General features: G+C 42.0%; 2 protein-coding genes across 7 annotated transcripts in view; one reads left to right on the forward strand and one right to left on the reverse strand.

Annotated features, from left to right (window-relative positions):
* St3gal6 (ST3 beta-galactoside alpha-2,3-sialyltransferase 6) overlaps positions 1–10,818 on the forward strand; it is a 58,748-nt gene extending 47,930 nt beyond the window's left edge. For all 4 annotated transcript variants that reach the window (XM_057763440.1, XM_057763438.1, XM_057763439.1 and 1 more), the window contains exons 7-11: positions 1,239–1,334; positions 4,399–4,585; positions 4,683–4,820; positions 5,910–6,062; positions 7,330–10,818. In XM_057763440.1, the coding sequence (XP_057619423.1) occupies positions 1,239–1,334; positions 4,399–4,585; positions 4,683–4,820; positions 5,910–6,062; positions 7,330–7,416 (661 nt within the window). In that variant the 3' untranslated portion in view covers positions 7,417–10,818. The remainder of the gene's footprint in view (positions 1–1,238; positions 1,335–4,398; positions 4,586–4,682; positions 4,821–5,909; positions 6,063–7,329) is intronic.
* A 38-nt stretch (positions 10,819–10,856) lies between these two features.
* Positions 10,857–15,920, reverse strand: part of Dcbld2 (discoidin, CUB and LCCL domain containing 2) — a 66,956-nt gene continuing 61,892 nt past the window's right edge. The window contains exons 14-16 of one of the 3 annotated variants that reach the window (XM_057763434.1): positions 15,289–15,338; positions 14,082–14,270; positions 10,857–13,100 (exon numbers count right to left, since the gene is read on the reverse strand). In XM_057763434.1, coding sequence (XP_057619417.1) covers positions 12,631–13,100; positions 14,082–14,270; positions 15,289–15,338 — 709 coding nt within the window. In that variant the 3' untranslated portion in view covers positions 10,857–12,630. The remainder of the gene's footprint in view (positions 13,101–14,081; positions 14,271–15,288; positions 15,339–15,920) is intronic. The other 2 variants (XM_057763435.1, XM_057763437.1) reach the window with 2 other exon arrangements.

Here is a 15,920-nt window from a genome sequence, read left to right on the forward strand (position 1 = left end):
CACTTCTGATCACCACACTTGTGCCCTCACATGAGAGAGAGAGAGAGAGAAAGAGAGAGAGAGAGAGAGAGAGAGAGAGAGAGAGAGAGAGAGAGAATGTAACTAAAACAGGCAAAGAATTTTATATTTTTAGAAGTGCTTTTGTAATATCCGTGTTAAAAGATGACATAATTCATTGAAATATGCAAGGCAAGTCTCTGAAAATATGTTAAACTTCATTACAGAACTCATACATCATCTCTTAACCCAATCTGGGTTTTAAAAAATGTTTTCCCACTCCTACACTCTCCAGGTTTAAATATGACACAGCATTTTTACAGTTTCACTATTAATGTTTAAGTCTTAGAATTTGGAGGTTGGCTCTGCTGCTGGCTTGAGGACCAGGTTTGTCTTTAGATTTCCTCTGTTAGGAAGGAGCCCTTAGCAGACTCCTCTGCTCGTCTCCTAGAGATCTGTCATTTCTTAGGCCTAGTAGATGATGGTCAGAGCAAGAAAATCCCAGGCCAGGGTCACTTTAGCCGAGGGTCAGTGCTGTGCCACCTCGGGGTTTGACTCTGCTGTGGAAGTCCTCTTTGTGCTTTACTTAAAGCCTTTTTTCAGAAGCCCAGTGAATGCTGTGTTTGGATGAAACACCAAGAAGCAGTCATGTTTGAGAAATTCAGGAGGGCCCAGGCAGGGTGCAGAAAGCTGCCCTTTCTCTACCACATTCCAAACTGGTCATTTCCACACTCATATGATGCAAGAGAAAGCCGGGGGCAGATAAGGAGTGGGGAATACTGGTTTAGAATGTAGATAGCGATGTTATGTGAGCTAGGCTAGCAGGGCCCGCAAGTTTATGCTGATGGAACCCCTTGGCACTCTGAAAGTTCAGAACCAAATGCTAGTCCCACCTGTTCGGAGTATGGACTTTGAGTGATACATTTCCCCCTCAAATTTATTTTTTCGTTTGTCTATCAGGGGCTATCAGGCTTCTCTCTCCAACCTGGTGATGTTAAGGAACCCAGGAGAGAATGGACGTGGGCATGAGCTGTTAAGGGTTGACATCAACCATGATGATATGCTTTCCCCAACAGCGCTGTTTTTCCTGAGTCTCTGGACCTCAGGCACAGTTGGTTATTTTTCTACTTGGATGACAAATGCAATTTCACTTAGTTCTTGAAAGCAGGAACGGGTTCTTGGAATCACTCCAAATCATAAATGTGATTTTTCAGTCTCACGCTTGTCTGTTTGCTCCACAGTGTGCCATGTAAAAGGTGTGTGGTGGTCGGTAATGGAGGAGTGTTGAAGAATAAGACATTAGGAGAAAAAATCGACTCCTATGATGTGATCATAAGGTAAACATAGCTCCTATTTGCTAACCTAGAATTGCTTGAAAAGAGTGTGGCTTCCCACTCTCGCACAGCTGTGTGTTAAAAATGACCGTTTATGCCCTGATTATATAGCTCTCTGCCTCGGTTGCTGGGTACAGTAAACTAGATTTCAGATCACTGATTTAGCAAATATTTAATAAGTCCACTTAGTATGCCAGGGACAAAGTTAGCCACAGGGGAGATCATAGCACGATAAGAATGTTCTTGTTGTGAGGTTTATATTCTAAAGCAAGGGAGAAAACAGTAATTAGATATATAAGAAGATATTATAAGTTTAATACAGACAAATAGAATTATCAAGTGACTACTTGGGAAAGGGTGAAATTTAAGCTAGACCAAAGGACCCATATAGGACTAGCTATATGAAGACAATGGGAACACTCTAGACAGAGAGGATGTTTTGCAGGTGCTTAGGAAGCCTTCATCTTGACTTTGTGAGAAGCAGCAGACAACCCAAGCTCAGAGAGTGGTCTAACCAGAAACAGAGGAGGTGGGCAAAAACAGCCTATGCAGGACATTTAAGATTAGAAGATTGTCTGCTAATTTAAGTCCTTTAGGAGCTTTTGAAGCATTTTAGATAGGAGCTGCAGCAAATACGTTTATGTCTGGAAAGTATTCTGGCTGCAGCAGACCATGGACCATGAGGGACAAGGCATGGTAGGAAGCGTCAAGAGAAGTTGCTGTATTGAGGCAGCAGATGCATGGGTAAAATTGTCATTGACGGGAAGAGGGGAAGTGGCAGACAAGAACGGGGTTGCGGAAAAAGGGGGTATCAGGATTTACTGCTTCATTAGATCAAGTACTGCAAATAGAGGAAGCAAGGACCCCTCTGGCTCTTTTCAGCTCCGTTGATTGGCTGTGGAGTTACAGCATTCATTATATAGCAAGTTTGAGAAACAAGTTTAGGCTCAGGTTTGGAAGAAAATGAAAATTTCTGTATTACTGTGTTATCTTTGAGATATTAGTAGGGAAGCTGACAGTCACAGAAAGAGGTAAAACTTTTCAATAGTGACTGTCTTAAGAGCTGTATTTAAACCAAGGGCTTGGTGAAACAGTTAATACAGTTACTCATGTTGTAGTGCCCCCTCCCCCAACCATAAACTTTTTTTGTTGCTACTTCCTAACTGTAGTTTTCTACTGTTATGCATCATAGTAAATATTTGATATGCACACCATCTGGTATACAACCCTTGTGAAAGGGTTGAGAACCTCTGCTCTAGGGCAAGCTGGGCAGACACGTGACAGGGTCTGGCCCTGATGTTTGCAGCTCTTAAGATGTAGAGTGAGCTACCAGTGAGGCATGAAGGAAACGGGGTGACCACAGTTGTCAATAGGAAAGCGACGTGTTTCAGAAGAGGGATCAGTTAGGTCCAATTATGATGAAAAGCTGTGCAAGGGCAGACGGGGGCCAGCTGGATTGTCTGCCTAGCAGTCAATGTCACCCTTGACCAGAAGCTTCAGGCGGGAGATGGCGAGAAGCCCAACTGGAATGAATTGAGGAGAGAATGAAAGATAAGCGGGAGAAATCAGTATGGTCAACTATTGAGAAATCTTCCGAGCAGTTGAAAATAAACTGGGCCTTGGAGGTGGTTGCAGAATCTAAGAAGGCATAAGGTTAAAGTAGTTAGTAGTGAAGCTGGTGGGATAAAAAGAGGCCCCGGGGTCAAGAGTTCAAGGGTGATTCATTTTCTGTAATGGAAAGGAGACCTATGCAATTGTTACAGCTACCAATAGTTACTTAATCATAGTATGGGGGGGGACCTTTTCTATCTCTGCTGTCTGAATGGAAGGGGAGCTAAGGTTGTTATCTGGGTAAAATTCTCTCCCTGTCTGTGTCCCCCTCCCCTAACTCTCCCCCTGTCCCGTATGTTGGAGATAGCTTCAAGCAGCCATTGTAAATGGTGGCCAGACCACACACTGGGAAGACCTTGCAGTGTGCCTGGAGACTGCCTGGGTTGCAAGCTGATTTCTGAATAGCAAGGTCATCTTACTTCCTGTTTATTACCCATTTTGAAGGAGCTGTGGTAATTTATAAAACAATTGGATTTTTTCCTCTTTCCCACTTACAGATGTTAACTCTGATAATTTTTAGAACCTCGGCAAGCCTTTGTAGGGAACACCATGGGGACGTTTTTGAAAGCCATTGCAAGTGTCTTGTATTACACAGAGTTGGTGGCAAAAGGGTAAAATGCTATTTATCCTCTCAGGGGACATTGTTTTGGAAACAAAACATTCCTTTTTCATATAATGCCTTTATACTGTGTGCACAAACAGTGATTGTCTAACATTGGCCTTAAGCATACACTGATCCAACAGTAGATCTTTTTACTGTTTATAGTTCACTAGCCAAAGGAATTTGTCTAATTGTGCTCAGTGTGATACAGAATTTTTATATAGTTAATTTTAGAATGTTTGGGCCTGTTTCCCGTGGAGACCAGAAGAGGGTAATGGATCCTTTAGAACTGGATTTAGGAATGGTTGTGAAGCCAGCATATCTCAGTGCTGGGGACCGAACTCCAGTCCTCTGGAAGAAGAGCAAATGCTCTTAACTACTGAGCCATCTTTTGAGCCCCAGAACAGTTTCACTGGATCTTCACACCAACTTAAATGACTCTTCAGACTCATCAGTCACATGGGTGCATATCCATATAGTTTTGGGTTATATAGCTTATGGGCATATAACCTTCCCAGGAATTCAGGGCCATTAATTACAAATCCAAGGTCGTTTTGTGTGATTATCCATCAAGGTCTCTTCTAACTATAGTAATTCTGTGGTTTTGTAGTCTCATTTCTTTTAGTCCTGTGTAGATCAAACTGAATGACTGATGCCGTAATTAGTTTTCGATACAGACGACTGTCTCATGAAGGAATCATCTCCCTGGTCATTACTGTAAAATATTTTTCAGTTGTCTCGGTGCTTCTGAGTGCAGGAATCATGACTGATGCTCATTCAATTCTGAAGCCTCAGAACCAGACAAAAATGGCTCACACTCCACTCATCCTGTGTATATTGTCTTACTATCCGCAGAATGAATAATGGTCCTGTTTTAGGACATGAAGAGGATGTTGGAAGGAGGACAACCTTCAGGCTTTTTTATCCAGAGTCTGTCTTTTCAGATCCCACTCACAATGATCCCAATACCACGGCAGTTCTCATTGTCTTTAAGCCACAGGATTTACGGTGGCTCTTGGAAATAATGAGTGGTACCAACATAGTAAGTTGGCAAAACTATTTGGTTCCAATTACTTTCAGTATTTCCCCTTTAAAAAAATGTATTCACAACATCCCATTTTTCGTGTACTTTATTTCAGAACACTAATGGTTTTTGGAAGAAGCCAGCCTTAAACTTGATCTATAAGCTATACCAAATCAGAATATTAGATCCGTACATTATCAGAGAAGCAGCTCATCACCTGCTTCATTTTCCCAAAGTTTTCCCCAAAGATCAGGTATGTATGTTTCATCAGATAGTCTTTTTTTTTTTTCGAGGCAGGGTTTCTCTGTAGCTTTGGTGCCTGTCCCGGAACTAGCTCTTGTAGACCAGGCTGGCCTCGAACTCAGAGATCCGCCTGCCTCTGCCTCCCAAGTGCTGGGATTAAAGGCGTGCGCCACCAACGCCCGGCTGCATCAGATAGTCTTGAACTAAAGACCTAGCCAGGGGGACCGAGGGACATTAGAGCTTTTGGAAACTAGAGACCATCGTTTAGATGGCATTTTGTTAGGACTACAACTGTGTGCAGAAATTAAACACCAAATGATATTGCCAGATGTTTTACAGGTTGCAAAATAAAGTGAGGAGGGTGTGTTTGTGTTTGTGTGGTCTTCACAGATTCTTTTTCCAAAGGCTCAATAATTCATTTCTTACAACCTCATCTTCAGAGTTGTACAGCAAGGCCAGCATGACTGCTGGGTGCTCAGCAGCCCTGTGTGCAGAATAGCTTCAGGACAAGGAGGTAGCTTTTCAGAGTAAAGAGAATTGTCTCAAGCACTCTGTGTTAGTCAGCTTCATGCTACACGAAATAGCAGAGGTATGCCACTTAGGAAGAAGAGACTCTTAGCTTAGGTTCGAAAGGTCCTACACATGTTGAAGGTAGCAACCATTGTGGGAGTGTGTTAGAGTACTCATATCTCAAAGGCTGGGAAGAGGAAGGGGCAGTGTTGAGCATGAGGCCATAGTAAACGGAGCATCCTTACATTTTATTGAGAGTCTCAATTCTCCTAAGGCTTTGCCTTTTCCATAGCAACTGGACTCATGTTACGATGTTTTGTTTTGAATCAAACAACCACAGCAGGATACTCCAATTCACAACTGCTCTCTATGCTAAAACTGCAGATGTATTTTAGAGACTTCCTAAGATACTAGCCATAGTGTTTGTTCTTCTTAGAGTACAGTGTACTCTTTGGGGCTTGAGTCTTAGGATATAATGATGACTTAACTATTTCTCTTTTTAATGTTGAGAAATCCATTTTCATCAGACTAGGTATGTCTGGGAAGAATGTAGTTTATTTGTATTTTTAAGTTACTGATTTCTTCTTAGAAACCCAAACACCCCACGACAGGAATTATTGCCCTCACACTGGCATTTCACATATGCAGTGAAGTTCACCTTGCTGGTTTCAAGTACAACGTTAACAACCCAAACAGTCCTTTACACTACTATGGGAATGCCACCATGTCTTTGATGAACAAGGTAATTTTTCTTTTTTACTGTTTAGAAAACACTTACTTTAAGAATTGTGTGTAATGTGTTTATCATGTTTGTAGGTGCACACATGTACGGGTGTCTCTGGGGGCTGTGGGGCAATGTGATGTGTTACTCCTCACCTTGTTTTTCTTTTTATTTTAGCTTTATTTTTTATTTAAAAGAAAAACTATCTTTTTTCATTATACATACCAATCCCAGTTCCCACTCCCTCCTCTCCTCCCATTCCCTCCACTTACCCCTCTATCCAATCATCAGAGAGGGTAAGGCACATTGCTTTGGAGAAGGTCCAAGGCCCTCCCTTACTATATCTAGGCTGAGCAACTCACCTTGTTTCTTTAATGCTCTCACTGGTACAGAATTTACTAAGCAGTGATTAGCCAGTCCCAGGGATCAGCCTGTCATTACCTAGCCACAGCTGGGATCACAAGTGTATGCCACCACACCTGGCTTTTTACATATGTGCTGGAGGTAGAACTCTGGTCATTACAAGTACTTTACTCACTGAGTTTTGTCCCCAGTCACCCACGTGTCCCCTTGTATACCTTTGAGCTTTCAAATGCTGAATCCAGGATCCTGGTCCAGAGGTCATTTTACTATAGCAGCAGTTTCTAACTTGTGGATCTCAGATTCTTTGGATAGTCCCACGGTTTCTACTGTTTCATCAAACCCCAATAGGGACAGAGTCTTATTTGAGATTTCCTTTTTACACTATTTAAATATAATCAGCTGGTGTGTTTGAGACACATGAATTCACCAAATCATCACTATGGTCATAGTAATTAACTAAACTTTAGTTAAGTAGACAGGTGGTCTAGAAACATGGAACCCTATGAAAGACTTCATGGTGACTAAGTGGCAGATCTCTTTACCAAGCCATGATCCTCTCCATCAGACATTGATGCTGGTGGACTTGATCCTGAGGGTCCAGTTCTGAATGAGAAGGTGTTTCCTACTGTTAAGAGTTCTTAACATTAATGATACACCATATAAATGACATAAAAATGTTATGTTTAAAAATTTGAAATGGGTGATTTGCTCTAAAGTATATTGCAACAGCTCATGAAATCAGCTCTGCTAAACAGCTTCTGAATACCCTAGCTGGGGAAATGATACTCATGATGAATTTTACTGCTGTCTTTTGTTCTTCTAACATGAGACAAATGTTTAAGCGAGGGCTGGAGGGAAAAGCTCAACATTTGTTCTAAGCGTAATCATTTTCCTGATGACAATCCTATTTCATTTTCTTTTTCAGAATGCATATCACAATGTGACTGCAGAGCAGCTCTTTTTAAAGAGAATTATAGAGAAAAATATGGTAATCGACTTGACTCAAGATTGACCATACAGATTCAAAAGATGACGCTAAATAGTATTAGTTTTATTTTTGTACTGAAAATTTTAGTTTATTTTTAAATATGTTGAATGAACTCATCAAATAATTATTATATGTATTGTCTGTTGATGCCTGGTGATTTATAACCACCAGCTTAATTTCTGTGAATGTATTTATGAAATACAAAACAAACCTTTTAGTTATGGCATCAGGGAACTATTTAAAGTTTTGACTGTTGTTTAAAACAAGCTGGTGTTTTGAGGTGTTTTAAAATACCTTTTTGTAGTTCCTTCATCTTAGAGTTCTAGGTGATTTAGTTGATGTCACTAGTTTTGATGGTCACATGTCATTCTGAGACAATTATTTATTATTTGTTATTCCTGCCATGTGACTGGGGGCCAGGTGCAGGAAACTAGAACCACTTGGTTTTGGAAGTCCATGGTGTGGTGTTCATAGTGGTTTAATTAAGTTCCCCATGCAATCAAGTAAACTAGTAATAACTTGCAGTGTTAGGGAGTAAATCAGTCTTTCTTATATATGCTAAGATGAGCACTCTCACCTTGATGAGCGTCCTGAGATTTTTTTTTTTGTGGGGGGTGGGATGAGGCAGGTTCTTACTATGTAGCCTAGGCTGGCCTTAAGAACTTGGGTTCTTGCCTCACCTTCCCAAGTTCTGGGATTACAATTGTGTACCACTGTACCCTACAGCATCATTTTTTTTTAAATTAAAAGAAAAATTCATTTTTTTTTTAAAAGACAAGGTTTATGTAAGCTCTGGATGGCCTAGAACTACAGTGCAGTTCAGGCTGGCCTTGAACTCAGAGATGGGCCTACCTCTACCTCTGGAGTGCAGGGATAAGGTCAAGAATGAGAAACTTAAGTATTTTCCCAGTTTAATGTATCCATTGATTCTTAATTGTTTATTTGAAGCAAATTAGAAAAGTAAACCAATGAAAGTAAAGCCTTAAGATTCCAGCTGATTCTCTGTTTGTATAAAAAAAAAAAGTCAGCATTTCATGACTCAATTTAGCCTTCACTAAAACACTTACTAGGCCACTTCAGGTACACTAGAGGAAAGTCTGATGAACCACAAACAAAAGTTAGCCCTTGAAGCAGTCTCCAATTGTTAATACACACAAGTGAAGGCTCCCGGGGGCAGGAAGGGAGGAGAAAAGAGTGGCAGAGGTGACAAGGATGGATTCAGATACCATTGGAGATCTGAGGAGAACAAGAGTCACTGTCCTTGGAGCAGCAAGCATTGCTGGAAATGTAAGTGGTGCTGGCAACCAACTTGACTCCCTAAAGAGAGTACACCTGAAGAGTTCAATTTCAGGAAAAGGAGGAATGAAATATTGACAACCAGCTTGTGTTGGATGGATAGTGAGGCTAGCTCATACTGAACAGTGCCCAGCTTCGTGACTCAAAGGTGGAAGCCAGGCACTAGAAGACTCTACGTGTTCATGAGGTGTTTCCCTCTTACTGCATGGCCATAGGGAGCTGGGCTGCCCAGGTTCATGTTCATGGTATGTCATCGGGGAGCTGGTGGCAGAGAAGGTGACAGGGAGCAAAGGAGAAAGAAGAACAGGAACATTTTGAAATGATGCTTTAAGCACTATAATCTTGGTCATAAAAATGTGATGTCAGTTGCTGAGAAATCTGGCATTTTATGGAGTATGATGTAAAAGATTGTTATATTTAATCCAAATAATCTGAGCAAGACACACATGTATAATTTATTAAAAACACATTAGAATCTCACTATTTCCAACAGCCTAAATTCTAGCAACATATACAAATACCAAGTGACTACAGTACATGCCGAGGTAAGAAAATACATTCTGGGATAATATAACTGACAGTCAAGCCATTTTCACTTCCTCTGTATTGCAATACATGTTTTATTTTTACCATTCACAGTGCCAAAAGTGGAAAACAAGAGAAATTACACACAAGCTGGACTACATAAGAATTGGTGCCACACTCAACTTAAACATTCTCTAACTCCCTAACCACCCAACCCGCTAGGTTTGCAGTATAGGGACTTTTCAAGTTCAAAACCAAAAGGTAGAATTAACAGCCCCTATACAGAGCTTCATTAATTCTCCACTGAGGGTCTGGACACCATCCCGTGTCCCCTATAGTCTCTGGGTTCTTTCTAGTGGTCTTGTCTGCTTTACTTTTCTACTCCCCAGGTGACAATGTGGAACCAAGGCAAAGAAGCTCTCGCTCAATCCCTGACCACAGCTCGGTGGCCACAACCATATTTAATGCTTTGTCACTGGGACAGGGAGAGGAAAAGCACACACATAGAACACATCATAACCGTCATGACTGCATAAATTCTCTAAGTGAACAGCGAATAAACCCATTGTTCAATGCAAAGTGCAAACAGTGAAACATGAATTAAATAACTGAACTAGACCTGGCCCATTCAAAGGAACTACCTGGATCTACAAACAGCATTTAATAAAATGCAAACCAGAATTAACATCTTTATCTGTGCTGGTTCCAAAGATCAAGTAACAGCCAAGTCAGTATAATTTTCTGAAACCTCCAGAGGCCACACTTGCCACACTGCTGTCTATATATTTCTATAATTGTATTATCAGGAAAAGAAAAACTGAATAAACCACAGTGACTTAAGTATTGAGTATTTCAAGCTAATAATTAAAAAAAAATCAAGAGTTTGGTCAAGAAAAGGTTCCTTTCACATTTTACTTGATTGTCTTCCAAAGCTCTGTATCAGACATGTAAGTGACTGAGAACCAAAAACAATCTATATTACATAAACAAAAATACGAAACCAGAGAAAATCATTTGAATTAGGCTCAGCTCATCTGCAAAGTAAAAAAATATATAAAAATAACCAGGTATTTTATGAAAACCATTGGTAGAGCTGAAGACAGCACAGTGGCAATATGAATCAAGTCTTACAATATGCATCATACGAGAATATGGCATCGCTTTATTTTAAAAACGTTCTGGGGAAAATGATCTGAGACACAGTTACAAAAAATAGCAAGCTTTGGGAAAATGACTTCATCTTCAAAATGTCTCTCTTAAAGCTTCCAATGGGAATCGGACTCCAAGAAAACTATACTCTGCCTACTAAGCATGAATAAAAATAAAACAGCAAATGGTTTACTTTGCTCCCACCTGAAAGGGGACAACTGCATCGTGTGCTTTACACATTCTCAAATGTTTCAGTACAAGTTCAATATCTGTGCTTTTTGCTTCATTACCTTGAAACAAAATATGCATTGATTTTTCAATGAGTGAAATTGTGCCTCAAAGTCCACAAAACAGCCGGGCGGTGGTGGCGCACGCCTTTAATCCCAGCACTTGGGAGGCAGAGGCAGGCGGATCTCTGTGAGTTCGAGACCAGCCTGGTCTACAGAGCTAGTTCCAGGACAGGCTCCAAAGCCACAGAGAAACCCTGTCTCGAAAAAACAAAAAAAAAAAAAAAAAAAAGTCCGCAAAACAAAAGGCAAATTACAATAAAAGCAACAAAATCATATGAGGGGCAGAGGCAGGGAACCTGTAGAAACAGACAACTCTGTTTCTGAAGCAATGTTTTAAAATACTGATGTACTTGTGGAAGGGAGCAGAGTCAATACTGTCTACCACTGTCCAAATTTAGTAAAGTTTGGCAATGCAGAACCTGGATGGTATAAGCTGAGAAAAAAGACCAGGACCTGATGGCCCGATATACTTTACAACTAAACGAACCAACAGGTTTGTGGACAGGGATATGGAATTTTATGTCTACATCTGATGGGCTTCTTCAGTTATCTTGGCAGCCTACAGATATCAGAAGGTGGTTTCTGCACTGTAGGCTGACCCATCACAATATCTAAGCAACCTATCTGACACTAGTCTGGGCAGGTTACGCTTAAGCAGTGACAAGCTGCTGGGGAGAATCGTGTCCGTTCAGAAGTGAGGACACTGGCCAACCAGGTCTGACACAAAGGATTACTTAGGCCTCTCTCCACAAAATTACATAGAACTGAAGAATGCATGATGATCCTCTTTTCTCTTTTAGTACTAGGACTGAATCTAGGGCCTCACACTTACTGTAGGCAAGCACAAACCACTAAGACATATCCCTGCCCCCTTCTTATTTTGAGACAGGATTTTATGAGTAGCCTGGGTTCATCCTGAAGTTAGACTTCAAAGCATTGAACTTGGGATCCTCATGCCTCAGCCTCCCAGGTCTTAGGATTGCAGGCCTGAGCCATCAGGTCTGGTTCATACTGGTTTTCTTTTTCTTGTAATAGTTTACTGAAGAAAATAGAAACAAACTATGATTAAAATTATAAAATACCTTGGGACTTAGAGAAAAATTTTGTATTTGGGCTTGTGTGTAAATAAACCAAGGAGGTTAATTAAGTTTAGTCTCCTTTCAATTTTTTCCCTAAGGTAATTTATATATCTCTGCAGAGGGGAGTGGAGGGACCAAGCAGCTTCTCCACCATTTCCATGGGAAGAAGACCTAAAGATTGCCTACTGAAAGGGACCACCAGCATTTATAAACACAGGATAGAACGAGGCCACAAAAGGTCCTGGGTGGGATGAGCAGAGGTGAGACCAGGTCCTGAGCCACCTGGTGTTAAAAGAGTGTTACCAAAGGAGAAGTCAGGCACCCAGCGTACTGCAAGGCCAGGAGCTCCAGCTGTGCACCTTCCTAGGGAAATACAGAGCAGCGCACACGCCTGCAGCTATGACGACGGTTATGGACCGCTGTTGTGGAGAAAAGATTGCAGACAGGAATACAGGTTGAAAGAGAACATGATAGTACCTACCTTTCACAAAGGGAGAATTTCAAGCCATTTGATAATTTCAAGAACAGTACCATGCATTATTGCCAGCAAGGCTTACGGAACCATCTCAAGTTCACTAATGTACCTGCAGCATTGGTAATAAATAATCAGTGATTCTCAGGTTCTTTGAAGTGCATTATAGGGAGCTTTTTCGGTATTAAAAATAGTGTTTTACAGCAGTAACAAACAGGATGTTTGAAGTGTAACAGGCAAGCAGGAACTGTGCCACACAGTAACACCTTTAAAGCAAGACGGCAAGGTAAGTAGTTTCTTGTACCTCGGTCACCACATTCCCCTACCCACTTCAGTGACAGACACATAATACATTCTGCTATTACTACTCTATGGATTAAAAAGCCATGTGCTTTAAATGGATGCTTCGTCAAAAGCAGCACCACCTTCAAAGGATTTCTTTCAAAGCATCACGCTTCTCATCCCTTCCTGCTCCCGATATTTCCTGGGTGCTCTGTGGCACCTGGTACACCAGTTCCTCTGGGGCAGCGGCTGGCTTCCCACCTTTCGGGGTGTCGTACTGAGCCTGGCCCGAGGAGCAGCTGTCAGTCCGGGAGAGAAGTGTGTTGTAAGTTCCCACTAAAGCTGGAGGAGGTTGGTTCCCTGCCGTTTTGAAAGTAGACGTGGAGGGCAGACCAACTGAGGCTGTGGGGTGCCCTGACATGTCCATGACGATCGGGGTTGCGTACTCAGGCCCCGTGATGGGCAGCGGTTCCGCATAGGCGTGGTACACTTCCTGTACTGGAGAGTTGTAGGGATCCAGGTCTGCATAGCCTGCTTCTTTTCTCTCCTCAGGTTTAAAGGTGGATCTCTGATGGAGCGTGCCCACGACTCCTCCCACGAGGGGTTGTGCATATTCTGTTGTACAAGACACAAGGAGATGCTTATCTTATGAAAACAGAGAACATACTTTAAGGTGACTGCTACAGGTTGCATCAGAACCACACCTTACATCACGGCACTGTTGTCTTTATCAATGTAAAACTATAGAATCCCCTCCCACAGGGACCAGCTGAAAAATGAGTGTTATCTAGTACCTCACAGTAGTAACCTGACACAACAGAAGGCTTCATTTCTATCCTTTTGCATCAAGTATTTGTTCTTTAGACTCACAAGCAGTCCCTGCACAGAAGTAGTGTTTTCTTAATGGAGTATTAGTCTCAGGAAACATCACCTCTTCTTCCCTTCGAAACTATCAGGAAATGCTTAGAATGGACATGTACGAGGACAGCAGGATGCGCTGTCTCTCAGCTTTTCCTGACCTTTTATTATTTTGTGTATTGGCATTCATTTGTCCATACGGAGGTAAGAGGTCAACAGTGGGCATTATTCCCCTTACGAGCTGTACACCTTGTCTCTCACTGAGACCTGGGCTTGCCTATTTATTGGGTTAGCAAACCAACCCCCCAGGCTAACATAGAATACCCAGGGTCTTTAGAAAGCGATGCTTCAGTTTTATGAACAAAATATCTAAGCAGAAATGATTTGTTCTCTCAAGGTTATCATTAGAAAAAGTTAACCTTCAGAACATAGTTTATCTTAAAATTTTTATGTGCATGAATGTTTGCCTACATGCATGTCTGTGTACCATGTGTGTGCCTGGTGCCTACAGAGGTCAGAAGGAGTCTGATCACCCAGAACTAGAGTTACAGATGGTTGTGAGCCACTGTGTGGGTATTGGGAATGGAACTCAGGTCCCCGGCAAGAACCACAAGTGCTCTTAAGTGCTGAGCTGTTTCTCCAGCCCCAGAACACAGATTATTCTTAAGATATGAAAAACATAAAACATATTGTAAATCCTAAAGTCCTTGGAGCGAGCGTAGGTGTTCCTAGTCTCACCTGCAGAATCAGCCTGGAGCACTGTGGTGACTTCTCTCGGGCTCAGGTGACTAACTTCACTATTGCTGTAGCGAACTGGCGTCTCCTCATGTTCCACGGATTTGGCAGGGAGAAACTGTTTCACGCCTTTCCACCAACCTTCATTGTGATTGTAAGCCAGGGACCAAGTGTTACTCACAGAGACCAGTTCTATAGAAACCAGGTACATGTTTGTGGTAACTGTGCTGACAGAATGCCTAGCAGCAGTCTACCCAATGTGCATGCAGAAACAAATCACTACTAATCCATGGGTAGACAGGGCCACCTCAGTGTTTTTTAAAAAGTTTTTCTCAGAACCTCTCACTTTTTAGCTGACCCTGGGCTGGACTGTTTAGCCAGTGGCCTGCTATACTCTGGTCATGGCATTGGCCGTTTCCCTAGTGGTTACATTAGGAAGGGAACTTTTAGGAATTCAGATGACCAAGGCCTTCAGGTGTTCTTAAAGAACTGATTTCTCTGGGGAGCACCATGGCAGACTCACATACACACACTGTTCCTAGGACTCCGGGGTCTTGTTTCTTTTCCTGTTTTTTTTTTTTGTTGTTGTTGTTTGTTTGTTTGTTTGTTTGTTTTAGGGGGGTTGTTTTTGAGATGCGGTTTCTCTGTATCTGTAGTTTTGATTCTCCTGGAACTCTCTTTGTACAGCAGGATGGCCTTGAACTCACAGAGATCCACTAGCCTCTGCCTCCAAGTGCTGGGATTAACACTGTCTGGCTGGTCTCCTCAAGAGGAATAATCACAGGAAAAGACCAACTTTTCAGAGGAAAAGATAACGATGGGTGTTGCAAGAAATTTACATTTTCCTTTTAATCACTTTACAAACCAGATGGTGGGAGCATGTTAATTTTTTTTCTAATAACTTATTTAGTTTTATTTCATGTGCATTGGTGTTTTATATGAATGTATGTCTGTATGAGAGTTCCAGAATCGCTGGAGCTGGAGTTACAGATAGTTATGAAACAACATGTGGGTGCTGGGAATTGAACCTGGGTCTTCTGGAAGAACAACCAGTGCTCTTAACCACTGAGCCATCTCTCCACTCCAGGAGAGCATGTTAGCTTCTAACTGAGGCATCATCACTAAGGGCTGAGAACATCTTTCCACCACTATACCCAGTAGAGGAAAGATTCCTCTCTGACTGGACGGAGAAGCTAAGCTCACAAGTTACCTGCCCGATCCCAGTGCGGTAAGTCATAGGTGCCTTCAGTTTTTTTCTTTCTGAAAACAAAAATTAGAAAACAGTGAATCCCCTAGTAAAAATCTCCCAAAGGGTAGCACAGATACCAGTTATTAGTCAGGAGCATGTGGTCCTTTGGCACAGATAAATTTTGAGTCTCTCATACTCTTAACTGTATAGCTGTCCTCACCCAATCCCAGCAAACACTGCTATCACTAGCAGTGACTGGTGGAGGGAGGAGAATGTTTCTGTCGGCCTGGAAGGTTCTACAGAGTCTTGGAGGAAGAAAAAGGCACAGGTGCAATGAATAAGACCATTCCCAGCCTAGTCCCGACCTCAGAATTCTCATTTGGCCTCACCAGGAGAACTAGTCTCTGCTAGGAATCACTATTTACTGAGAGCCCTTTACGTAAGGAAATCCGCAGTGAAAGGACTGATACAAGGGACAATCTCACTTGGGCTGCGGAGATGGTTCCACAGGTAAGAGGGGCTTGCCATCAAGCCTGGGGACCTGATTTTGAACCCTGGAACCACAGGGTGCACAGAGAAAAACGGGCTCCCACACGTGCAGCATGGTATGTGTGTATCTGTTTATACAATATACTAATGTAAAGATCAAGCCA

The sequence above is a fragment of the Chionomys nivalis genome, chromosome 3 (genome assembly GCF_950005125.1).
Source record: "Chionomys nivalis chromosome 3, mChiNiv1.1, whole genome shotgun sequence".
NCBI classification, from domain to species: Eukaryota; Metazoa; Chordata; class Mammalia; order Rodentia; family Cricetidae; genus Chionomys; species Chionomys nivalis.